General features: G+C 38.2%; 1 protein-coding gene across 3 annotated transcripts in view; it reads right to left on the bottom strand.

Moving 5' to 3' along the window:
- Nucleotides 1-26,208, bottom strand: part of kirrel3a (kirre like nephrin family adhesion molecule 3a) — a 140,056-nt gene that overhangs the window by 27,939 nt on the left and 85,909 nt on the right. For all 3 annotated transcript variants that reach the window (XM_083568530.1, XM_083568532.1, XM_083568531.1), the window contains exons 2-6: nucleotides 25,276-25,425; nucleotides 17,750-17,899; nucleotides 7,752-7,909; nucleotides 6,341-6,491; nucleotides 1,671-1,776 (exon numbers count right to left, since the gene is read on the bottom strand). In XM_083568530.1, coding sequence (XP_083424656.1) covers nucleotides 1,671-1,776; nucleotides 6,341-6,491; nucleotides 7,752-7,909; nucleotides 17,750-17,899; nucleotides 25,276-25,425 — 715 coding nt within the window. The remainder of the gene's footprint in view (nucleotides 1-1,670; nucleotides 1,777-6,340; nucleotides 6,492-7,751; nucleotides 7,910-17,749; nucleotides 17,900-25,275; nucleotides 25,426-26,208) is intronic.

Here is a 26,208-nt window from a genome sequence, read left to right as displayed (position 1 = left end):
CTGTTCCTCTGTCTCTCTGTCATTATGTCAGTCTGCCTGTCTCTCTTTCTGTCTGTCCCTCTGTCTTTCTTTCTGTCTGTCTGTCACTATGTCAGTCTGCCTGTCTCTTTTTCTGTCTGTCCCTCTGTCTCTCTTTCTGTCTGTCTGTCACTATGTCAGTCTGCCTGTCTCTCTTTTTGTCTGTTCCTCTGTCTCTCTGTCATTATGTCAGTCTGCCTGTCTCTCTTTCTGTCTGTCCCTCTGTCTCTCTTTCTGTCTGTTTGTCATTATGTCAGTCTGCCTGTCTCTCTTTCTGTCTGTCCCTCTGTCTCTCTTTCTGTCTGTCTGTCACTATGCCAGTCTGTCTATCTCTCTATCTGGCTGTCCCTCTGTCACTCTGACATTAATGCAAACTTCCTCCACTAAAACTGACTCTATTTCCGTTTTCACCAATTGAACCTCCTGCATCAAGCACAAAGCACTATGCACAAAGCATTCACTAATCTCCCTAAACACTGAGCTTTGTTCTCATGTGTTTCCTATCTGAGAGACCGTGATGATGCATGACACTGAGCTTTGCACGGCACGTCAAATATTTATGCAAGAAAAAAACCCAAAACAAGCATGAATATCACATCGGGGAGCAAACGGAATCCTTACTCGTACCTTGCCTTTGATTTTACCCTCTCTAAATTCATCTTGGAAATTGGCGCACCATGTCAGAGAAGCACTTCTGCCATCATCAATAATTTATCCAGTCTCACTGGTGTAATTAAAGCGAGGGGTTAGACTGGGTTTATTATATTATTAAAGCTGTGTTTAAGCAGAACGTGAATTATTCCGGGGTGAGGGAGTCGAGAGACATGTACATGAGGTTACGTTTGGTGTAATTCTGCGCTACACAACACAAGTCATTCTCTCCTTTTTATTTCAGTCCTTCTTTTTTTTTTGTTGAAAAAAATCTAACTTTTTAGAAACCCTAATTTTCTTACAGAATTGTTTTCAGATCATACAGGTATAATGTGATATAGTTCATTATATGCTAAACATATTGAACTTATTGAACCCAAAATTGATAATGTATTGTAATATTGTAAATATTGTAATGTGTGCTCGGATGGATGTAACATAAGGGATGATGGGTGTAATGTGTGCTCGGATGGATGTAACATGAGGGATGATAGGTGTAATGTGTGCTCGGATGGATGTAACATGAGGGATGATGGGTGTAATGTGTGCTCGGATGGATGTAACATAAGGGATGATGGGTGCAATTTGTGGGAGGACGGGTCTAAATTGTGGTATGATGGATGTAACCTGTAGGATAATTTGTGCAATCTGTTGAATGATACTGTAGGTGTAATGTGCAGAATTATGAGTGTAACCTGTGGGATTATGGGTGCAACATGTGGAATGATTGGTGCAATGTGTGGGATGATGGGTGAAATATATGGTACGATGGATCAAACCTGTGGTTATAATGGGTGCAACCTGTTGGATGATGGATGCCACATGCTGGATAATGGGTAACGTACAGGCTTTAAAGCATATTGAAAATCTCATCATTGCATAAGTGTGCAAGATTAAATTTAGAACAAAAATAAGGACATAATAACCTATAGGAGACTTTGTAAGAGAACATAAGTTGCTACTTCTTAATACTAATAAAAATACGTTGGACAAACTCTAACCTGTACTGAGTGACAGGTGGATTGGCCTTAGCCGAGCAGTGAAACCTGACCGTATTTCCTTCCAGGATCGGCTGTGGCTCAACAGAGAGATTCACCAGAGGAAGATCTGTAAGAGAGGGCAGAAGTAATCAGCTTTAACACACACACACACACACACACACACACACACACACACACACACACACACACACACACACACACACACACACACAGTGTGAGTGAGGTTTTCCTCTCGCTAATGAAACATTAATCAGAAATGTTCTCCAAAGATAAAAGAACAAAACCAAAACAAATGATGCAAAACAAACACACACACACACACACACACACACACACACACACACACACACACAATTGAAAATGCTAGATAATAAATTTTCCATTTAATACCAGCGACATTATGAGCATTATGATTACTGCGACTTGCAGCTCGACCGCTAATTGCCGAATTAGAATTTAAAACGTTATTTTAAAAGCGCTCGTGATGAAAGGGAGCGCTCGCTGAACGCAACACAGTGATTATACCGACACCGTCCACATTTTACGAGAAGCCAGAAAGAGTTTAGCAGTCAGGCTTTTTTAAATTGATGTGTTCTTTCATTTGCTTTCGGGGACAAATAAAGTAGACAATACGCTAATTACAGTCAGTTTGGATGTGTCTACAAATGAGATGAGACAGACAAAGAGAGAGAGAGAGAGAGAGAGAGAGAGAGAGAGAGAGAGAGAGAGAGAGAGAGAGAGAGAGAGAGAGAGAGAGAGAGAGAGATAGGACCCGTCTCTGTGGTTATCTCACATCAGACGTGTTATAATGCTCCTAATCAAACTCATAAGCTAATTACTAAAGTCTTGTGAGGAGACCTAATTTATTTAGTCCCTAGCATCTTGCATCGTTAACATGGAGGTGTACGAACTGTGACAATACAATTTTAACAAAATGGTTCAATAGTTGAACACTGTTTCAAAAGTGTTTTGTTGCTCTTAAACCATAGAAACATCCCAAGAATTATAATTTCTATTCAATTTTGTTTGTGGACACCTGACCATTAGATTCATGTGTTTTTTAACATCCTATTCCACATTAATCCCCATTTACTGCTATAATAAGGTCCACTCTTGTATGTTCCACTAGATTGTGGAGTGTTTAGGCAGGAAATTATAGGCAGGTCACTCAAGATCTTCTACTCTATATCTTTGTGGCGTCGGATTTGTGCACACAGGGACTGCTGGAATGCTGGAACAAGTTTACAACTACTAGTTCAAGTAAAGGTGAGATGTGAATAGTATCAAATCCAAACATATCCTGTAAAATAGTGTAAATTTTCGAAAAAAAAAAAAACATATCGCTGGAAATGTCAGGCGTCCCAATCATTTTAGTCCATAGTGTGTCCTTTTATTCATTAACAGTAACATTTATTTTTAGCTCCTGTTCAAGATTTTTCTGTTGTAGGTTAAAGTGGCCAAACAAATTGTCCTAACAGGCTCATTTTTTAAATCAATACGACAAAAATATAAGGCTTGTCCTGTTACAAAAAAATGCAAATTGTCTGTTGTAAATTAAAAGAAAAAATATATAAATATATATAAAATCTAGATATGTAGAGAATAAATCAAGATCCATGACTGATAAGGTTCCAGAATTGTGCTACAATAAGTGATGGCTGAGTAAATTCTTGACATTTGTTATTTGTAAAAGATTAAAAAAAAAAATAATTGTAGTATTTAAAAGTGGCCTTGGAAAATTCCTCTGCCATTTTTTTGTGGCTATTTATTTATTTATTTATTTATTTAAAAAAAAAAAAAAAAAAAAAAAAAAAAAAGGAAAATATTGATTTGGCAAGACATGATAGAGAGAAGACAAAACTTTCTAAAACATTCTCATGGCGGGGAGGCTTCTAAAATGACCTCCAGCTGGAAGACAATCATCTTCATGTGAATAGGAATTCCTTAAATAGATTAAAGCGTGTTGTTGTTGTTGTTGTGGTTGTTTAAGGCATTGACAAATTTTTGTGTTAAGACTATTTAAAAAAAAAAAAAAACACTTCAGGAAACGTGCATGACGTGCGAGAAAAAATATTGTCATCTACACACCACACACACCATCTACACCAATCATCTAAAGATCTTCTAAGGATGAAAAAAATGACTAGGTTGCATAATTTACCACTTTAACCAGCGGTCTTTTAAACACATACCTTTGAAATGAATTGGAATGCTCACTGCACCCCAGGCCTCCTCACCCTACACCTTCCTTACTAATACTCTTTTAACTGAACTATCCACAATCATACTCAAGAATGTGGTGGATCACAAAATAGTGCACAATAAAACAAATAGTTTAATAAATAAAATCGAGTAATTATGTGCAGTTGTGTAAAGGGAAATAAAAGCACCTCAACACTTCAGCTTTATCATCTCAAACCACCATGTCTTTGTAAATCTGAAAACAATTCAAAATATCATATAATCAGAAGTTTTTTTGCTAACATTCTGTTGACCCTTATGTTAGAAACCACTGGTATATCCTAAATAAAAAATAAATCAATAGATAATTTATGAAAATATTTGTAATAATTGCCAAACTGAATATCTCTATTCCACAGACCATAAAACCGCCATGGTGCACACATCCAGCAATTAAAACCGTCCGTGTGGAAACATAGCAAAAGTTCAGTTTGGTGTCCTGAAGATTTATGTCATTTAAAACAACAGAATTACTTTAAAACATATATAATAAACATACATTTGCATAAAGCATCCATATTTGTCCATGCTTATGTTGATGCTTAAAACTTGAAAAGTATTCATTTAAGGTACATTTAGAACAGATAAAATGTGCGATTAATCTGGAGTTATATATATAATATTCTATATTGTAATGCTGTAGTAACAATGAGCTAGTTTTTAAGAAATTACATTTCCATAATCCTTGAAACAATTTAACAGAAATATATTTTCATATCTCATGTCTTATATGAATTATTAAACTTACTTCCTACAAAATAAGAGCACAAAACTTTGTTCTTAAAAGTTCGCATCAGCCTTCAATTGCGTTAAAATGACAGAGGAATATGTCCAGACTTGTTATTTAGGGAAGGGGGAGGAGTTTTTTTGGCGTAAGAAGCTCTGGAGGGAACTGGGGAGTGCACTTCTGTGAGTTTAATAAATCACCTCTTGTCACTTTTTCCCTTGGAACAGAATCAGAGCGTCCTCAGAGATGGGAACAACGCCCACGTCCACGTTAGACGCCTCCTACACGTCTGTATATAGGCAATAATTATTCCTCAGTGGCACGTACTGTTTTTGGTTTGTACTCCACACTTATGTACAATGTAATTACTCTAAAAAATGCTGGGTATCGACTGCACCCATGACCCCTGTGATGAACAGACAGGACACTGGGTCAGATACAAATCTCAGTGTAATGGACATGTATTATATGGAAAAAATGGAGACATATGACTTCTCCAGATATATGTGGTTCTTTCCAGAAAAAAGGTTACCACAAAGCTGGACCATACAGTGTAGCAGAGACTTCATTGTGAACTGTCTTTTGTTATTTGATCTCTTGAGAATACACATCATTGGCGACGACAAGGAAAAACATTGATCTGACACGTACAGAAACTTCTACGGAGAACACGCTGTTGAAACGTGCACAACTACAAAAAAAATTTTTCTCTTCCTCTTCTCCACATGCTCCAGAATCTTTCTGGTCTGATGTTATCATTATGATCTCCAGAGAGTTTTTGATTCTTTAATTCCAAACTCCGTGGCCTTGGAAATTTCTAGCTCTTCTAGAATCTGGAATCTTTTTTGAAGTATCTACGAAGCAAGTAGAGTGTGCGCTCTAAAGAAAACAACTATGGTAATTATTGATAATAATAATAATAATAATAATAATAATAATAATAATAATAATAATAATAATAATAATTGAAGCCCAAAGCTTAATTTACAGTGCACAGGTAGGAAAGGAAAAGAATCTTGACGCCTGGTGAGAGAAGCGTGAAGGCTCACTAATTACGAAGTTAATATCGAGATCACACCTGCGTGATTCACATGGCTCGGAGATGATTAGCTGCATGAGAGGAGCTCGAAGTCGATGGTAAATATAGGGGTAAAAAAAAAGGGCCACAGCAGGATGCTAGGGAAACATGGTGACACAAAAAAAAAGCTTGAGAAGCAGCAGCACTGTTTTGCATGACAAATCGATTAAAACAGAATAATAAGAAAATAAGCAGTACGGTTCACTGGTTTTGTCATGGAGCAAAAAGTAAAGTGGAATTTAAAGCAAGGAACAATAAAGCTGTCAAAAGTAAGACGTCTTTTTAAACCCTGAGTTTACGTCGCATTTGCCATGCTAAATATCTCTGAGGATTGAAACACGGCGAGGAAAATGTATCTTGTCAGAGTTGAACTGCTCACTTCATAATTTCTCTAATAAAGTGGGTCGTACTCGCAATTTTTTATCCTGCAGATGAACCAGTCATGACAGTTAAGGTTATATAAATGCAAAGGCATGCTTTTTTCTCTTTCACAGCCCGAAACGTGTCTGTCAGAGGATGCTCGTCTAGTTAATAGCAAACTGTCTTGTATAAAACGAACTCTGGAACAACATAGACACATGGCATGTTGAAATATTGTTTAATCAAGCCAGAAGTGAGGCTCACGCTGGATGTCGATGGTGACCGTGGCCTCCTTTCCGTTGGGTGCTGCTTTGTTGGACGCTCGGCATGTGATGCGTTGGCCGCTCTCGATGTTGGATGCCGAGACGTACAGCGTGCTGACCGTGCTCTCTCTGTGGCCGTCACGCAACAGTGTCTATAAACAAACACAACAGAAGACAGGGTTCAATGTACATCACAGACGTCGTTTAAAATGTTGTATCTGTGTATTGTTTCACTTTGCCACAGAGCAGAAAAAAATATTTCAATAATGCAGGTAAAACAGTGAAGAAGTTTAGGACTCGGTTTCAGGACTCAGGAATGACTATCTAATTATTTCCTTCATACATTTTGCTATTGTTGGCAATTTTTCTTGCCGTTCCTTGATGTATAAGCTCATTCATTCCCTTTTTTATTGATATTTATTTGATTTTGTTCATTATCATGACTATTCTTCATTTCACACGTTCATTTGTGGGAATTTGTTATAAATATGTCCAATGTTGTCATTCATTTGTTCAGTCGTTAATTAATTAATCTATTTATTCATTCATTCCCTTATATTCCATTTGTAAGCATGTAATTTATTTTATCTAATTCTGGCCACTGGTTCCATCCATCCATCCATCCATCCATCCATCCATCCATCCATCCATCCATCCATCCATCCATCCATCCATCCATCCATCCATCCATCCATCCATCCATCCATCCATCCATCCATCCATCCATCCATCCATCCATCCATCCATCCATCCATCCATCAGTTACCTTTATTCTTTATCAAATTTTTAAGCTTGGTTACAGCTTCGATCAATAAATTAATTTATTAATTCCTCTATTCATCAATCCATCCATTCCTCTGTCTGTCTGTCTGTCCATCTATCTATTCATTCATTCATTCATTCATCCATTCCCAATATTCACAGCCTGCACCTAGTGTATACATTTGTCTATACCTTTCTTTTATTCAATAATTCATACATGATCTTTTTTTGGAGCATTTCAGTCATTTATAAGCTATTGCTCTTATTCATTCAGAAAGGGAGAGAATGAGAGAGAAGAGGACCCATTTTTCACCCAGAGCAAATACAATTTACCAAACTGCACAGAAACCCATGTATAATTGAGAACCGTGAAATGTCTTCTCTTTTTTGTTGTGCTTAAATTGAGACACTGAGGCTTGAGTCAGTCGGCAGGATTAAATAAAGAAACACTTTTCAATTGTCGTTAAATTGACACAGCCAACCTTTCTGAGGACACGAAGAGACAGAGGCTCCATAAAATAATAATAATGATAATAAACATTTCCAGTATTTTATGTACGGAACAAAATGCTTTGCTTTGGAAAGCACATAGTCTTGGTCTTCCTTTACTCAAAGTGTCAAATTTAAATGCAGATTAAATCAGCTGATACCTTGGAGTACATTGCACCATTGAGCACCTCTCCGTTACGGATCCAGATGATGGAAGCTGCCGGCTTGGCGTTGTCGGCGTGACACGTCAGGTTCAGCGGGTCACCAGCTCTCAGACTCACCACGGGTGCTCCAGTGATCACTGGGTCATCTGGGGGAACTGGGGGAGAAAAATGAATAATGGATAAGATGGAGGTTCAAGCAAGGAGAGGACAGCCTGTACAGTAAAAAATATGGACAGAGAGTCTCAACCACCACCACCACCACCATCATCATTATCATCATCATCATCAATATCATCATATTAAAACAACAGGTCTGAAACTACAGAATTGGAAATGTATTAGTAATTTTAATTGTATATATGCAAATAAACTGTTCTCTAAGACATACTTGCAAATACAGTGAGGAAAATAAGTATTTGAACACCCTGCTATTTTGCAAATTCTCCCACTTAGAAATCATGGAGGGGTTTTGAAATTGTCATCGTAGGTGCATGTCCACTGTGAGAGACATAATCTAAAAAAAAAAAAATCCAGAAATCACAATATATGATTTTTAAACTATTTATTTGCATGATACAGCTGCAAATAAGTATTTGAACACCTGTCTATCAGCTAGAATTCTGACCCTCAAAGACCTGTTATTCTGCCTTTAAAATCTCCACCTCCACTACATTTATTATCCTAAATTAGATGCACCTGTTTGAGGTCGTTAGCTGCATAAAGACACCTGTCCACCCCATACAATCAGTAAGAATCCAACTACTAACATGGTCAAGACCAAAGAGCTGTCCAAAGACACTAGAGACAAAATTGTACACCTCCACAAGGCTGGAAAGGGCTATGGGGAAATTGGCAAGCAGCTTGGTGAAAAAAGGTCCACTGTTGGAGCAATCATTAGAAAATGGAAGAAGCTAAACATGACTGTCAATCTCCCTCGGACTGGGGCTACATGCAAGATCTCACCTCGTGTTGTTTAAATGATCCTAAGGAAGGCGAGAAATCAGCCCAGAACTACACGGGAGGAGCTGGTCAATGACCTGAAAAGAGCTGGGACCACCGTTTCCAAGGTTAGGTTGGTAATACACTAAGACGTCATGGTTTGAAATCATGCATGGCACGGAAGGTTCCCCTGCTTAAACCAGCACATGTCCAGGCACGTCTTAAGTTTGCCAATGACCATTTGGATGATCCAGAGCAGTCATAGGAGAAAGTCATGTGGTCAGATGAGACCAAAATAGAACTTTTGGGTCAGAATTCCACTAAATGTGTTTGGAGGAAGAAGAATGATGAGTACTATCCCAAGAACACCATCTCTACTGTGAAGCATGGGGGTGGTAGCATCATGCTTGGGGGGGGGGGGGGGGGTTTCTGCACATGGGACAGGGTGACTGCACTGTATTAAGGAGAGGATGACCGGGGCCATGTATTGCGAGATTTTGGGAAACAACCTCCTTCCCTCAGTTAGAGCATTGAAGATGGGTCGAGGCTGGGTCTTCCAACATGACAATGACCCGAAGCACACACCCAGTATAACCAAGGAGTGGCTCTGTAAGAAGCATATCAAGGTTCTGGCGTGGCCTAGCCAGTCTCCAGACCTAAACCCAATAGAGAATCTTTGGAGGGAGCTCAAACTCTGTGTTTCTAAGCGACAGGCCAGAAAGCTGACTGATCTGGAGAAGATCTGTGTGGAGGAGTGGGCCAAAATCCCTCCTGCAGTGTGTGCAAACCTGGTGAAAAACTACAGGAAACGTTTGACCTCTGTAATTGCAAACAAAGGCTACTGTACCAAATATTAACATTGACTTTCTCAGGTGTTCAAATACTTATTTGCAGCTGTATCATACAAATAAATAGTTAAAAAATCATACATTGTGATTTCTGGATTTTTTTTTTTTAGATTATGTCTCTCACACTGGACATGCACCTACGATGACAATTTCAGACCCCTCCATGATTTCTAAGTGGGAGAACTTGCAAAATAGCAGGGTGTTCAAATACTTATTTTTCTCACTGTAGCTAATACAATCAAAATAAAAAAAAAATTTAAATGAAAAGAAAAATGTTTTTCTTGAATTTAAATGCTCAGTATAGAAACCACAAAACCAATACAAAAGATGAAGCAAATGAAGATCAAAGAAGATTTTGAGAATAATTCTGTCTCCACTAAATGTATCTCTTATATCGTTATCTATTACAGCATTAGCAGTAAACTATATAATACACTTCTAAACATTGAAACAAAAGTTTTTCAACTAAGATTGTGCCACGTATATAATTAGGGCACAAACAGATGCATAAACACTGAAATATATGAATATAAAACAAATACAATACACAATACAAATAATAAAATACATTTTAAAAAGGAAGGAAAAATGTACAGTATAAATACAAAAAGAAACAATTTCATGTCATAGTAACTAAATATTATGAAGAAAATGAACATGTTTGAATAATGACACATAACCTGATTTATTTCATGGGGAAAAAAAAAATCCAACTTTTGATTTTTTCAAAAAGAAGTTTCAGAAAATCCAGCATTTAAAGATTTTTCAACAAGACGTTATTTTAATGGAGCAATTAAGTGCCTGGTTTTTAAAAGAAAGGAAAAGCTAAACAGTATGTAAGAACATAGAAGAGCAGTTGGAGGGAGTGATGAGCAGTGAGGGGGAGAAAAAAGAAAAACCTTGTGGTCCTCAATGGTCCTGATTGCGCCCCTCGCTTTAAACACCTCTGATCACTCTGCTTTCCTTTTGCACTCAGCTGAATTATTGATTGAGCACTCTGCTCATTAGAGAGCATATCTGGGGCAAGTCAAAATCAAAGGCAGCAAGCAGGTGGCACAGCCTGACTGCTCCAGAGAGACGGGGGAGAGAGCGAGAGATAAAGGGGACAAGAAATAGGGAGATAGAGCAAGAGGTGTGAATGCGTGAAAGAGGCCAAAGGGAGCACTAGGAAGAAGGAGTCGTTCGCTTCGTTCCCGAACACATACCTCTTAGTTCTAATTACGGCTGCCATCCATCCATCCCACATATGTTCTAGAAAAAAAAAATGTGCGAGGTGAAATTTGGAGAAGCGCTGCAAGAGAGTTGTTTACGTCTCCTGCCAGTCGGAGAACTTCATTCATATTGCTCAGAGGCTTGACAGGTTTGGCCTTGACTCGTCTGCGAGGAAAGCTCAGGGTGATATATTACCAGGAATTACCTCAGCGCAACCAATCAAGTCGCCTCCTCCACCCCCTGAAAGTGAGTGAGCGGCTCATGTGTTGCGCCTCGTAAATATAACTCGCTCATGCCAGCCATATTTCTTGTTATGGAGGAAAACCGGAGAGGACACGGAGAGCTGCTGGATAAAGACACGAAACTGCGCAGTTTACAATCTAAAATCGCCTGGGAAGGTGTGTGAATATGGGGAAATTGTTACCTGGGTACTGAGGTGATGTGGGAGTGTTTGATTCCTCATATATATATTTTTACTTGAGTTTTAGACAAATGAATGACAATGAATGATCATTTTTTATCTCTTTTCCTTGTTTTACAATTATACTAATAATACAAATAACACAAAATAGCTATTAACAGTAATAGCTATAAACAGTCTTTTCTTTTTTCTGTCAAAAAGCTTGCAAAAATGCTAACATCGGTTAACTCCTTCCACTAAATGTTTCCTTCACCACCTAAACTTCACAAGCTACTTATTTTCTACAGCGATATAGTTACTATAGCAACAATAATCCCAAAGAACAAGCTATATTATTCACCATTTTAACAATAGTATTGGGACACTGGACTCTACCAATCATATGTGGTTCTTCCCCAAATTGATACCACAAACTTGGAGGCATACAATTGTATTTTACATCTTTGGAGGCGTAGCATTGAATTTGAGCTTCACTTAAACCTGTTTCAGCCTAACAATGCCCTTGTGCATAAAGTCAGCTCAAACCAAGAAGATATGGGTGAAAGATCTTGAATGGCCTGCTGCAGAACTCTGACATCAACCCTATAGAACAGCTTTCGGGTTAAATTGGAATGCTGCTTGCACCCCGGGCCTCCTCACCCTACATCAGTACCTGACTTTACTCACACTCTTGTAGCTGAATGAACCCAAATCTTACACAAGCACATGCCAAAATCATGTAAAACAACTTCCCAGAAAAGTAAAGGTTATTATTAGAGCAATTTGGGACTAAATTTGGAATAGGATGTTCAAAAAGCACATACAAATCTTATAATGAAGTGTCCACAAACTTTTGAATGATGAATGGTGGCTACACTACAGTAAGAGCTAGTCTTCTAGAAAATAAAGCAACACCTATTGGGCAATCAGGATGAAGCGTTCAGTAGTGCTGTGCTTTAAACAAAAGAAAAATTTCACCTGTACTGTGTATCGACCCGCCATTCCGGCACAATTACTCTTCATGCTGAAGGAACATCTAATGACACTGTGTGAAACGATTAGAGTGAGGACAACTTACTTCATCAAAACAAAACAAATAATAATCGAATAAATAAACAAACCCCCTCCTGTCTCCGAAATATTACCTTCTTTGTCTCAAGTCAACTGTCATTACAATGGTCGTGTTTGCAAACATTCCTTGGTGTAATGGCTCTAAATTGACATTTTAACACGGACGGACGGTAGATTTCTCTCGAGTGGGCGAGCAAAGCGAACGAATTCGGCCCTGTTTAATTGGCGCTCACGGCAGCAGAAACACTCGAGCGATACCCAGCACAAGCCCGGCTCCTTGGCACCAAATTACTTTTCTCGCCACCCTCTTGATACATGTGGCCCTTGGGACATTTCCCGGACTTGATCGGTCTGTAGAGGTGAGGCGAAAGAGGCAAGAAAAGAGAAAAATGGAGCAATTTCACCTAGAAAAAAAAAACCACATAGTGGAGGCAGCACTGGGGGGAATATGACCCATTTTCTAATGTACCTGCAGCTGCTCTGCGATGGGGAGATGCGATTTCTAGCAGGAGGAGGAGAGCAGAGAGGGATTAATCACATTTGAGCTGCGTTCTGATGCGAATAACTGTCAGTAATTAGCCTTCTCTTCTAGCCAAATGAACTGCGGGCAGTCAGGAAAGCTTTAACAAGATCAGATCGCACCAGCTACCAGATAGGCTCAGTCATATAACTGGATGTGCAATGCTGTGTGTATAAAGGTGTCTATTTTTGTGTTATTTATTTTTTAGTTAAATGTTAATGAGGATTGCGATGTGGCAAAATACATTTACTTTGAATGTTGGCACAATCATACAATCACCTAGTGGGACACGGCTAACATCTAATGATGCTGAATTAGTGCTGAAGAAAAATAAAGCCATTAACACAATCATTTACACAATGTGGACACGTTGTTTCACCTGAACTAAGTGACCCAAACCTGCTCCTGGTCCTATTCCCCTGTTCATAAAGCCAGCTCCATGAAGATATGACTTACATGGGTTGGAGTGGAAGAGCTTGAGTGACCCTTTTATTGATCTCTAAACTTGGACGCCTTTGGGATGAATTGGAACGCTCACTGCACCCCAGGCCTCCTCACCTCAGTACCTCAGTACCTAACTTCCATCATAGATATATAGATGGATGATAGGAAGGATGGAAGGATGAATGGATGGATGGAGGGATGAATAACCCCCTTGTGATTGAATGAGCACAAATATCCATAAGCACACTCCAAAATCTAGTGGAACATCTTCACAGAAGAGTTTTTTAGAACAGCAAATGAGGACAAAATGTGGAATGGGATGTTCGAAAAACACATAAGCATCTAGCGTATCAAGCGTCCGCAAACTTTTGCTCAAATAGTGTAGATAGAGCAGGGGCTGTATTACTTAAGCAAAAGATTTTGAGGCATGCCGTTAAAGGAAGACAATCAAAAGCGGTATAACTGCTACCACAATAAATATTATCCAATAACAGCACAAAATTGCTTTTTGTATTTTATTCCACATTAACTGTTTACTCGTGAAAGAAAGGTGCTATTATTCTATTTTTCTTACAAACAATTTTGCACATCCTCATTTAATGTACAGTGTAGCAACTATCATTCTCTCAACAACTCAACAATCCAGTGCTCTCTTTTTTATCGCTTTTGTGAAATTTGTGAAGCACTACAAAAAATATAACCAAGTATTTAACTCCTCATGTACAAAGCACACAGATTATTTGGTTGTGATTTAAAGCACTGTGTACCAGTCCTTCTGTCATACACCTCAAGAGGATCAAGGGGCTCAATACCAGAGCTCAGAGGTGTCCTTGTATGTTTGTCTGCAAGACCTCTGTGTGTTGTGTTTGCTGTGTGACTTAAAGAGAATTAAATGGAGTGTGAAATGGAGAATATTTGTGGCTGTTGGTTTGGTCCATAATTCCACTTAACAATCAATACAGTGGTCCCACGGAACTCGCGGGGTTACATTCTACGATGAGTTCGGAAAATCCACAAATTTTGGACGCAGCGCAACCTTCGGTACCGATTAATGTGAAGGGCTACCAGTTTGATACGCACAGTTTTCAGTTTGATCTGAAATAACAAATTTTTGTTCAATTTACCTTTTATTTTATGTTATTATTAATAATTAATGATATTCATCTATGTAAAGACACCGATCATGTTAATGATTTCTCATAATAATTATTAACAATGATTTAACAAAGTAGCAAACAGTTTTTTTTTTTGGAGAAGACCCGCGGGCTACTCATGTTGATGATCCCTGCCCTATGGTATGATAGTGAATTCAAATTAGACATTATGTCACTTTATACAATAATGTGTTTGATAAAAATGTATGAAATTTGTTATTGAAATAATATTTTTAAATGGTTTTTGTAACGTTCCTGAACATTCGTTCCCGCTGCGGATTCCCGATTTTATGATAATCCGTAACTTCCAAATGAGAACCCACGAATTTTGCTAGCTGCGTGTTCCGAAACCGCGAATCATCGGGGGGTTGACTGTATATTAATAAAACCTATGTTTTTTAATTTAAATGAATTTTATTAACACTGAGTGAGGTGATATCTGCCAATCACACTGGTGATAATGAAACATAAATTTATGCAGATTCAAAAGCTTAAGTTAGTAGTCAAATCAAACAATTTTCACACACAGCATTCTCAGTCACATAACCCAGAAAATAAATCCAGTTAGGGGTAATTCTGTGCCTGAAAATGCCTTGTTGTCGAATGAGAAAACAAATAACTGCAATTACACTACAAAATGTTCTAAAAATTATGCATTAATTTATTAATCAAGTCTAGATTCAGCATGAGAAAAATTAATTAGGTAGGAAATGTATACAATTTTATCATTCCTAAAATTTCCAGGCAAGAAACGGGCTTAATAAGATATATTTATATAGAAAGAAGAAAATGTAAGTAGGAAATAAACAGGCCACTTAGAGTGCTAGCTAATAAATAGATTAAACTGGGAGGTTTTAGGATACTCTGGTACTCTTCTGGTAGTTCATTCCCTAAAAAAGGTAATGAACATTCTCAAATGTCACTCAACAAACGATTAAAAAGGAAGCAGTGGTGGATTCAGAGACTCAATTGAGGGACTCCACCTCATACTGTAATCTATGGACAAACCTATAAAAGAAAAAGAAATTACCCACTAGAGAAGCACAAAACCCACCATAGCAAAACACTATGTTTTTTCGGCTCGGAGTCTTCAGTTCTCATCGAGTTCCTACCTGTTCTCATCTCACAGTGACAGTGTCACAACAGGAATAGCAGAGGAAAGTGTATGACAGTGTATGACAGCTCACCCTCCTCTTCTACTGTTCCTGCAGCTCCCTCCCAACCTCAAAATACCATAATGCCATTATACACTGAGATTTTCGTATTATTTCCAAACACACACATACGGTATAAAGCCAATTGTGCTGATTCTGGGGCTGGGATTGCAGGATATCGTCACTTTATAAAGTTTGGATTTTCAGGGACCGGGAAACAAAGTGGATCCTAGAGAATAACTGCCATGATGGGGCAATCTACAAGCTCAGAGCTGTCAGTGAAAATGAGCAGAACTGCAGATGTGCCCGCTCCATCGCAGCCTGGCTGACAAAATGTGGCGTTTGAGGAATGAGGACCAGCTGTTCCAAACTCTGTGGCGATTTATGGAAATTAAAGTTTAATGGTGTTTGCAAATGGGTAGTTAGATCACCTCGAGCTTGCATTTACATCACAAAAGGCTCTTTAACAAAAGAAAAATGGAAGAAGAAGTACAAGGCCTCGGGTTTGAACTACTCCAATTTTCTTTTCAGCCGTTGTTTGCTTTTTATCTAGACCAATCTACCACAGAGAAGGCAGTGTTCAGTCTGACATTAACAGAAGGCAGACAGGAGGCGAGGAGTGAGAGGATTGTTTGGCGAGGGCTGCAAATATTGGCTTGCTGCTTGCCTAAAAATGGAAAAAAAAGTTTGCTTGCTGACAGTCTTTCTCAATGCTGTTGTTCCAGCTCAGTTTGGTGATTTATTTCAGAAAGACAAGGAAGAGTAGCAAGAAGGCAAAAAACTCATTTCTTTTAAAAGGCCAAAAAGAATCTAAATTTTCTATCATAACAATTGATTTGGACAAACAAGACAAATAATATTTTTCTTTTTTTTTTTTTTTTTGAATATTTTGGCCACATTTGGAGTTTAAATTGCTTCCACACAGATGAATCAGTTTGTCAAGTAAAAATCAGAAGGAAATGAAGCAATATACAGTTTGAGATTTGATTAGCCTCAGGTGTCATTGTTTGAAATCATTTACCTGTGTTCACTCTTATAATATTCAGCAGCTACTTGCTTTACATGATTTCCAAAGTCAGGTCTTGTTTGGAAGTTCAGGATTCATATCGCAGCCAAACGGGGATTATAAGACAAAAATAAACTCTCAAATTAGCTGAAAAGGATCTACAATGTGCTAGATTTCCACAACAAGCCAATAGGTCTCATTAAATTAGCTGAATATTTAGCTTTTATTCACATATAATTAAAATGAAAAGAAGTAGCAGTAGCCCTTGGGATTGAAGTTTGCATGCTCCTTGTTGGATACTTGGGAAAGGAGACCAAGATAGGCCTTCGCCTGCAAGGATCCAAACAGAGTCACACATTCCGAGCTTTGGTTGTCAGTGGGAAAGAAAGGCAAGCGATCTGTCTGGCAAGACTGTCTGGCTCTAGTTGTGGTCATGCTTCGCTGATCTCAGTGGAAATGAAGTGTCAGCGTGCACTAGATCACAACACCACCCATACATTAACTTCATTAGCATAGTAAGAACTTGGCTCACTGATTGGAATGCAACTTATTAGAAATCGGTGTGGGATTAAATGTCTATGCCCAGGGAGAAGCTGGTGATTTGACTCTCCTGCTAATGGACGAGTGAAAAATAAATAAAACATAAAAAAGTTAATTCCATCTTCATCTATAATTAATTATTTTAATGGACCAGCAATTGCCGACATCCCCACTTCCTTCTAAATAAGCGGCTTTACATTGCTTGGTTGGAGCTTTGTTGCTCTTGAGCCAGAATAATGATCTGATACCTCTGGAATCCATCATGGCTTTAACAAGCAGGAGAGATCAATAATGATAATTAGGCCTCGTTTTGCCTGCCTGGAGGTGGACATTTGCATCGGAATCTCATTGATTGATAATCACAGGAGATAGAAAACATATGTGAGGTCTTTTACTATAACTGATTGGCCCTGATTCGAGAGGCTTCTCTGCTCCTCAGATGATTGCTTAGCAACTGCTTTGCAATTAGGACAAAAAAAAAAAATTTGGTATTTAAGATCATTTACTTTTCTTACTTTTAGGTGCTAGAGCACATAATTACTTGGCAATTTGAAAATTGCAACCTTTTCTACAAGAGCAGCACAAAAACATCCTTTTCCAATACACCAATACAGAATTTCAGAAGATTTTCACTTGTTAGAAATCTGAAAAACTTTACAGCTTGTTAAACATAAACATCACTTCCACACATTAGTCATTATACTGACCTAAAACGGTGAGGCGAGCGGGACGAGACCTGATGCCTGCCTGGATCCCCTGACACTCAAAGCTCCCATCGTCCCCAAGCTCTGTCCGCTGGATCAGAAGGTGGTACTCGCCTTTGCTGTGATCACCCACTACGTCGTATCGAGGGTATCCTAAAAAACAATCAATTTTTTCATTAAACACTGCTTGCTCAGTAATTAACATAAAAACTCAAGCACATGCAAGTGTACAACCCAGTCGTTACATTTCATTCTGGTTATTGGATACAGATTAAAGCTACTTATGAGTCAGACAGTGAGACAAATTTGGGATATACATGGAAAAGGTATAACATTATAACATTATCATTGTTAGTGAATAACACTGATTATCTCTTCACTATGGCACTTGTTAGTGGGTGGGATATATTAGGCACCAAGTGAACATTTTGTCCTCAAAATTGATGTGTTAGAAGCTGAAAAAATGGGCGTGCATAAGGATTGGAGTGAGATTGGAAAGGGCCAAATTGTGAAGTCTAGACGACTGGGTCAGGCTGGGTCATCTCCAAAACTGCAGCACTTGTGGGATGTTCCTGGTCTGCAGTTGTCAGTATCTATCAAAAGGGGTCCAAAGAAGGAACAGTGGTGAAGGCCAGGACGTGGGGTCCGAGCCAACAGATGAGTTACTGTAGCAAATTGCTGAAGAAGTTTTGAAGGGGTTTTGGCAGCAAAAAGGGGGCCAACATAATATTAGGCTGTTGGTCATAATGGTATGCCTGATCCGTGGCCAATATATTATACCTGGTTCGGGGTAAGATGTCCCGAGTCTGCCCCGGAGTCTCCACCAAGTGGGATCTACCTGATACAACCCTAACATAAGCTGACCAGGAGTTATCTATATAAGGTTTCCAAACAAGCTATAAATGGGGAGGAATAATAGTCTTACAAGGGTATCCCATCTTGTCAAGGTCCTTATTCTATTATGGAAATTAAGAACACCAACCCCACAGAGATAACTCATCTTCACCACCTGCAGGCTTGACCTTATTCTTTGAAAAAAATAAAAAACTCCTCAACCTATTGTTTAAGCCTGGTATTGTAGCATACAGTACACCAAACGAACAATTTCCAACCCAGATCAAGTCCACTTATCTCATGTAGCTGTAAACACCATGCTCCAACTCAACAGCCTGAAACATGTCACAGAATACATTTCCTTCCTTGGTTGCATTATACAATCCAATCTGCCATGATACAATATAACTGATTTTTACGAAACACCAGTTTGTCAGCTACAAGATTGTCCTTGACCAAGTCCTCTGATAGAAAAATGAGAGCATGATCATAAGCATTTCATATCAGAAATGTAACACTTTATTTGCAATATTTCTAGTTTTTGAGAATGATGGACGTATTTAGTATTGTTGCTAAAACATACTGAATGAAAAGTAGTGTCCAATGAGCTACCTGGCAAGAATCCACAAGATCCCACAAGATTCAATCTAAAAATCGTAGCCAGAAAAAATGGACTTGGCATGTGCTCAGTCTATCATGGTACTTTTGAAGAAGTGTGCTTAAAACTGAGGTATAGTGATGTTGTTTTTTTTTTTTTTGTGTGTGTTATTTCAGCAATCATTGGTTAATATTTGTCAAGCTAACAGTGTGTGACTGTTCAATCCAATCCAACACTTTGCTGACATAAACCTCATTAAGGGGTAAACCTCCAGCACTACAAAGTCATCCAATTACCCATTAATGCCGACGTTTTCTTTGTAAAGGAGCTCAATGGTGAACCGAGCTGAAGGAGGTGGACTGCAGTATGCTGGGGATAGCCCATTGATTCATGCTAATTCAGTGGAAATGAGAAGTGAGCACTTCTACAAGCCATTAGCTTTACTGTTTCGCTGATGGTCACATCTAGAATCAATGTAGTTAACTTTTATCATTTGCTGTCCTGGGGCTCCATTTCGCTTAAAACCTACTGAAGCAGAACATCATCCTCTTAGCATGAGGAACCTATTATAGTCATTTTTCACTTCCCTTTTTTGTAATAGTCAGTGGTAAAATGGGCAGATAAACCTGTAAAAAACTGTTTCAGGTTTTCGATTCTTAGATCCTCTGTGATTTAAGCAGAAGTGGGCTAAGGAAGCTGAAATGAAAGATGATCAAAGCAATAACCGGTAAAGAAGAGGGCTAAAAGACTCACACTGATATATAAAGCAAAAGATGTCTGAGTTTCACCTTGATCAGTTCAGACCATCTTTATTTTCCAGGTGTTTTATGAGTGAGGCTTACGGAAGCTTGAGAGAAAAGGATTTTACTTGCCATTTTATTACAAATGAAATTTTCGTTTAGAAACACAAGCGATCTAAATTTTAATTTTAATTTTTCATTTATTTATTTTCCATTGATTTTCTCTCAAACTTGCAATCTCAAGACAATTGCTTTAGCATTGTAGCACACGGAATCTCCTTATTAACTTTGGTAAAACAAAATTTGCCTTTGAAATATAGGCTATGGTTAAATGTTGATGTTGCAGAATGCATCTTTTCGAGGCTACGAAAATTGTACTAGGTGGATGAATAAGCGTACATGGAAGGATTTGTTTTCAAAATTAAAAAACAGAAGTACATTATACACTATACAGAGAAAAGTATTGGGGCCCGATTTTTCCAGCCTTATGTCATTTTACCCCAAAATGTAGCAATACTTTTGAGTCACACCATTCTATAAAATGCCTTTGGAAGTATACAATTTTCTCTTCATTCGAACTAGGAGACCTAAACCAGGTTCCAGCATCCATATACTCTGACCTCAACCATACTGAACACCTTTGGGATGAATTGGAATGCTGACTACACCCCAGGCCTCCTCACCTCACCCTACATCACTACCTGACTTTACTAACACCCTTGTAGTTGACAGAGCACACATCTTCACAAGCACAATCCAACATCCAGTGGAACATCTTTTATAAAAGAGTGAAGGTTATTATAACAGTGAATGGGGACTAAATGTGGAATGGGATGCTCAAAAAGCACACTAAAATATTATTTTATATAATACAAATGCTTCCCGTGGGCTCACCACCTGCAGGAGGGACCGTAAGGGACGGTGCTATGAGGATTGGGCAGCAGTCGGAGGCGGGGGCCTGCTTAGACTGCTGCCCCCGCGACCCGAATTACGGATAAGCGGGAGAAAATGAATGAATGAATAATACAAATGTATTGGGTCACCTGGTCATAAGTATAATATGTAAATTTTGTCATTTCGCATTTAGTCCCAATTTGCTCTTATAATTCCCTCCACTCTTCTGGGAAAAGGTTCTATTAGATTTTGGAATGCGCTAAAGGATATTTGTGTTAATAAGCCACAAGGGTATTATAAAAGGCAGGTACTGATGTAGGTGAAGAGGCCTTGGGTGCAGTCAGTGTTCCAATTAATCCCAAAGGTGTTCAGTATACTTGAGATCATAGCTCTATAGCAGGCCACTCAAGATCTTCAAGACCTCTCTAAAGCATGTAAACCGTATCTTTAAGCAGCTCACTTTGTGCACAGGGGCCTTGTGGAACAGGTTCGGGTTTCCAAGTTCAAGTTAATGCATAATTTTTATATACCGCATTGTGGTAACAGTTTGGAAAAGAACCACAAATAGCAGGGAAGGTCAGGTGAACAAATAAGTTTGTGAATATAGTGTATTTTATCTCTGCTACCTACTCTTGCACATAGCACAAGGTTAAACATACATAAAAATGCTATCAGGACTGAGCATGCTATGCTGAGAATTTTTAGCATATTGTAGCTCATAACCTGAATGTTGGTCCCACTGGATGTACCGAACAACCTTATGCTAATTTGATTCTTTTAGTCTGTATTAATGCACTTAACTAGCTAATTACGATACATTCATAAATGTTAACAATTTTTTGCTGACTCAGTTAGACCAAAATCAATGGGATTGGGCAACAAACTAAAGCTGTTCCTTAGTAATACATCATGCACACTGCCAGTATATACAGTCTTTACAACAGAGCTGGTTGAAAGCAGACACTGCCAACATTCTGCACCGTATTAAAGATCTGGAAACGCCTCCAGTTTGCCATTGATTGCCCACAGAAATGAAGAAGTGTTTATCCCGTGTAGCAGCTGCACAGGAGCGGTTTATTGAGCAGCTCACGGTGTTTGGCTAAGCGTCAGATTTCAGCCCTCAGCACCTTTATACTGCAATTCAATGAAATACCCACCTCAGGGGGATGCCTTCACGGCTTAGAGTGAGGCAGAGTGAGTGGAATGGGACAGCCGAACCCGTTGAGGCTCAATTAAAGATCTCGGGCCGTGACTAAACGTCGCCCAAGGTCGGCCGCTAAAAAAGACAAATTTGCAGCGAAGCTAAAGCAGCAGCTGACACTTATTCCATCATGGAGTGTGCACTTTAAATCAATAACACAAAGCACAAAGCCCGGACTGGTTTCCTTCCCTACACAACAGATGTCAGCATTATCAACAGATGTGTTTCAGCTAATAAAGTGACAACTTCATGACACAAAAAAAAAACCGATATAAGTTTCATGAATAAATTGTGTGCTTTTGTGCGGTCAAGAAATGGTTTGAAATAAAGCAGCAACATAAAATTGTAATTGAATATAAGGTAAAAATCTTAAAATTATATATAAATTTTGTATACAAATTTACAAAATAAATAAACACATTTATTAATGTCTATTTGTAATTTAAGGATTTTATTGCAGACAAAATTCATACAATGACTGAAAAATATATACAATTATTAACTTATATAAAAAACATAAATAATAACAAATGTCATTAAATTAAATTTCTTTTATGTTATTATATTTTATTAGGATATGGTTATTTTCCCAGGAATGTTCTACATTTTTCAGACATCTGCCCTGCTTTGCTTCTTTATTCCAGTTTATTTGCAGTTAGGTTCCCTGCATTGTCTTCTTTCTTCTTCTCTCTGTTGTGAGTTCTCATTATTTTTTTCCCTCAGCTTCCACCTACTTGCTTGGAGTTTCCAATAACGTGGGAGGCCAACAGGGTCAAAAATTACTTACAAAAAAAGGTACAGTAATCCCCCGCTTTACCCCGGTTTATTTCAGAATTGCATTTGCCACATAACTAATTTGTTTGGCTGATTTTTCAGGTCTCTTGCGAAGAGCATGATAGACCAAAAAAACTTTTTATGTTAATTTAATGAAATGTTTTAATAAAAATATAATTATTAATTATAAAATGAAGTAAAATGTAAATACAGTACAGTACTGTAAAAAAAAATTTTTGGGGATGGCGTCTGTTTATTTTGTTTTTTCATTAAAAAGGTTAAATAAACGGGGGATTACTATATATAGTATTTCTTTTTGCGCGGTTTGGGTGTAATGGGAATGTCCCGTATCTTCCGTGCCCTACCATCCCCTTTTTTCTTCTTGGGATTCAAAAAAGAGAATGTGTTCTTGCGTTCCTTTTGTCACAATTAAAAAATGGGTTTCATTGACCTGGATTGTGCTTCACAGGTGCAGAAGTGATGTTCAGGACAGGTGTGCAATCTCTTTGTGCTTTTTTTTTGGGTTACTGCATAAATTAACATTAGTACAGCGATGGGAGGAGGGGGTGGGATTGCAGTCAAAAAAGAAAACAATAAGAAAACAAATTCATTTAAAAATAGAAAAAAAAAGAAACTGTCCAGTTGCTTGGTTCCTTTGTCTCTAAGGAGGTCTTCTTATTTTAGTTTCCATTGTGTATCTTTTACCATCATGTAATTAGATCAAAGTTTATGAAAACCTGACTATAAGATTCACGTGTTTTTTGAACATCCCATTCCAAAATTAATCCCCACTTGCTGTTATAAAACCTCCACTCTTTTAGGAAGATGTTCTACTAGCTTTTGGAGTGTTCTTGTGGAGATTTGTGCTCATTCAGCTACAAGGGCTTTAGTAAAGTCAGCTACTGATGCAGGGTGAGGAGGCCAGGGGTTCAATATGGTTGAGGCCAGAGCTCTGTAGCATCTGGAACATTTTTGGGTCTCCTAGTTCAAGTGAAAGGAAAATGTATTGCTACCACATTCAAAGGGATCTTATACAATTGTGTGGTTTCAACTTTGAGGTAAAAGTTTAGGAAAAACCACATAAGGCTGAGAAATACACGTGTACTAATACTTTTTTCCATATTATAAACCAAAGCTACCACCATTGTGACTAGACCTTTCTGAGCATACTCTGAGTGAAGCATCACTACAGCAAGTTATTTTGTCTAATGATAAACTATTTCCATCCTGTTGCTCTGAGCATGGTCTTGCCAGGACAACTTCAGTCATATTTACAAGCCCTAAGGGTTCACTGAATGTCTTTATTGAGGATGAGAATGATGTTTATCATACACCATGGCCTTCATGCTTATCCTCACTACCCTGAATTTTGAAGCATGAATCTTGAATTAACTTAAAGAGCTGAGGAATTTGTATTGACATGTTCAACAGTGCTCTCATCATCATCATCATCATCGCTACTATCACCACCATAAGTATCATCAAAACACCACATGATCTATTAAGTAGACTTTCACAGACTTGCTTATTATATAATCTTAACAGATGTTTTAATAATCAAACCTAATGGCAAAATACACAACTTTGCAGAAAGAATTGTCATTTTCAATTTTTCAATTTACAAAGCACATGATGATAAAGTCAAGTCAAACCAAAAAACTTCATTAGATAATGTCATAATTACATAATGGGACAGGAATTGCTTTAAAATACACACATAGAGTGATTTCATTTGCTTTTAATAGCACTTGTATCATTTGTACAATGGCGTTTTTAGTGCCACCTAAAAAAAAAAAATAGATAGATAGATAGATAATTAGATTAAAGTTGTAGCACTATGATAATAAAGTCGAAATTACAAGATTAAAAGTAAAAACATTTTGAGAATAAAGAAATAGCGTGAGAAGAATAAAGTGGTAACAGTTTGTGAAAAATCCCAGAAACATTTAGCAGTTTTGCATTAAATGGATGTGGAGGATTTGGTTAAATCCTACTTTAGGTTAGGATTTAAAGCCTACTTTAACTCCACATTAGCACAGAGTTATAATTAGTGAATGGACATTACAGAGGTTCAGTAGAAAACTTAATTTATTCAGAAAAAAAAATTTAGAGAGACATTGGGGAAATTGCCAGTTCTGTGCAGTCTGAATGATATCGATGGTTACATCTGCTTGCTATATGTAAAGGAGATGTTTCTCAAGAGACTATGAGGATGATGATCAAAATAACTGACCCTAAAGGAATTCAACACTGCCACACTCAACACTTTATTCTGTTTGTGCTATGACTTTATTCTCATATTGCTACCACTATATGTTCGTAATCTTATATTTTACTCTCTTTTTTTTAAAGATGGCACTAATACGTCGTACATTTGATTCAATTAAAGACAAACAATATCTTTCATGCTGCTTTACTTGGAGCAAAGAGGAAAGAACAGTGAAAAGATATTACATGTAAAGTTCAACAAGTGTGTTATGTAACTGACCTGACATGTCCCGATTAACTCCAAGGGCCAGGCCGTCTTTGACCCACAGGACCATGCCATGGTAGCCGGTGATTGCACACGCTAGAGTTACAGGCTGCCCTGCCACCACCACCACATCATGGGGCTGCTGAAGGAACACAGCACAAGATCCTAAAACCGAAAAGAAAAAAAAATACTTCAAGAGTGCACTTTGGAAACACACACATTAATAATAAAAAATAAGGAAAGTGACAAGTTTTACTAAAAGGAAATCAAGTACAATCTGAAGTGTGCCAGGCTTTCATGTACTGTTTTGTTTAACATAAAAAATAAAACACCCCATGTCTTTACGTTATGTCACTTCTTTCTTTTCTCTTTAAAATCCTTGAACATATCGTCTATATCTTCCATCAATTTTCGCAGATTAAACAGATCAACCTCCAAGATCAGAGAAACTCAAATCTGACTTTAAGGTGGCACACACCACAGCGATGCCCTCTCGGCTGTCACTGAGAAGCTGCAATCTGACAAGCTGTCATCATTCCTTATCCTCTTTGACCCGTCTGCACCCTTTGACATATGACTCACAGCTTGGCAATGGTTTGCTTCCTACTTGGAAGGTTGGTCAGGTGACATGGGGAGGATCCACATATGCTCCTCACAGACTCTTCACTAGTGTACCACAAGGCTCAGTACTCAGTCCTCTCCTGGTCTTAATTTAGACTCAATCTCTAGGCAAAGTCATATATTCAGATGGGTTTTCATACCATTTATATGCAAATAAAACATAACTAATTCTCTCCTTTTTCCTTACAGGCTGTGTCTGCTTGGATCTCAGGCATGTCTGGCAGATTTCTCATTGGGATCAAGCTTTATCCCAGCAAAACCGATCTGCTCTTCATCCCAGGTGATTGCTCTCCATATCAAGATCTTGTCATCTCTGTGGACAACTCT

The sequence above is a fragment of the Silurus aristotelis genome (genome assembly GCF_946808225.1).
Source record: "Silurus aristotelis genome assembly, chromosome: 18".
NCBI lineage: Eukaryota > Metazoa > Chordata > Actinopteri > Siluriformes > Siluridae > Silurus > Silurus aristotelis.
This window is presented reverse-complemented; position numbering and strand designations above follow the sequence as displayed.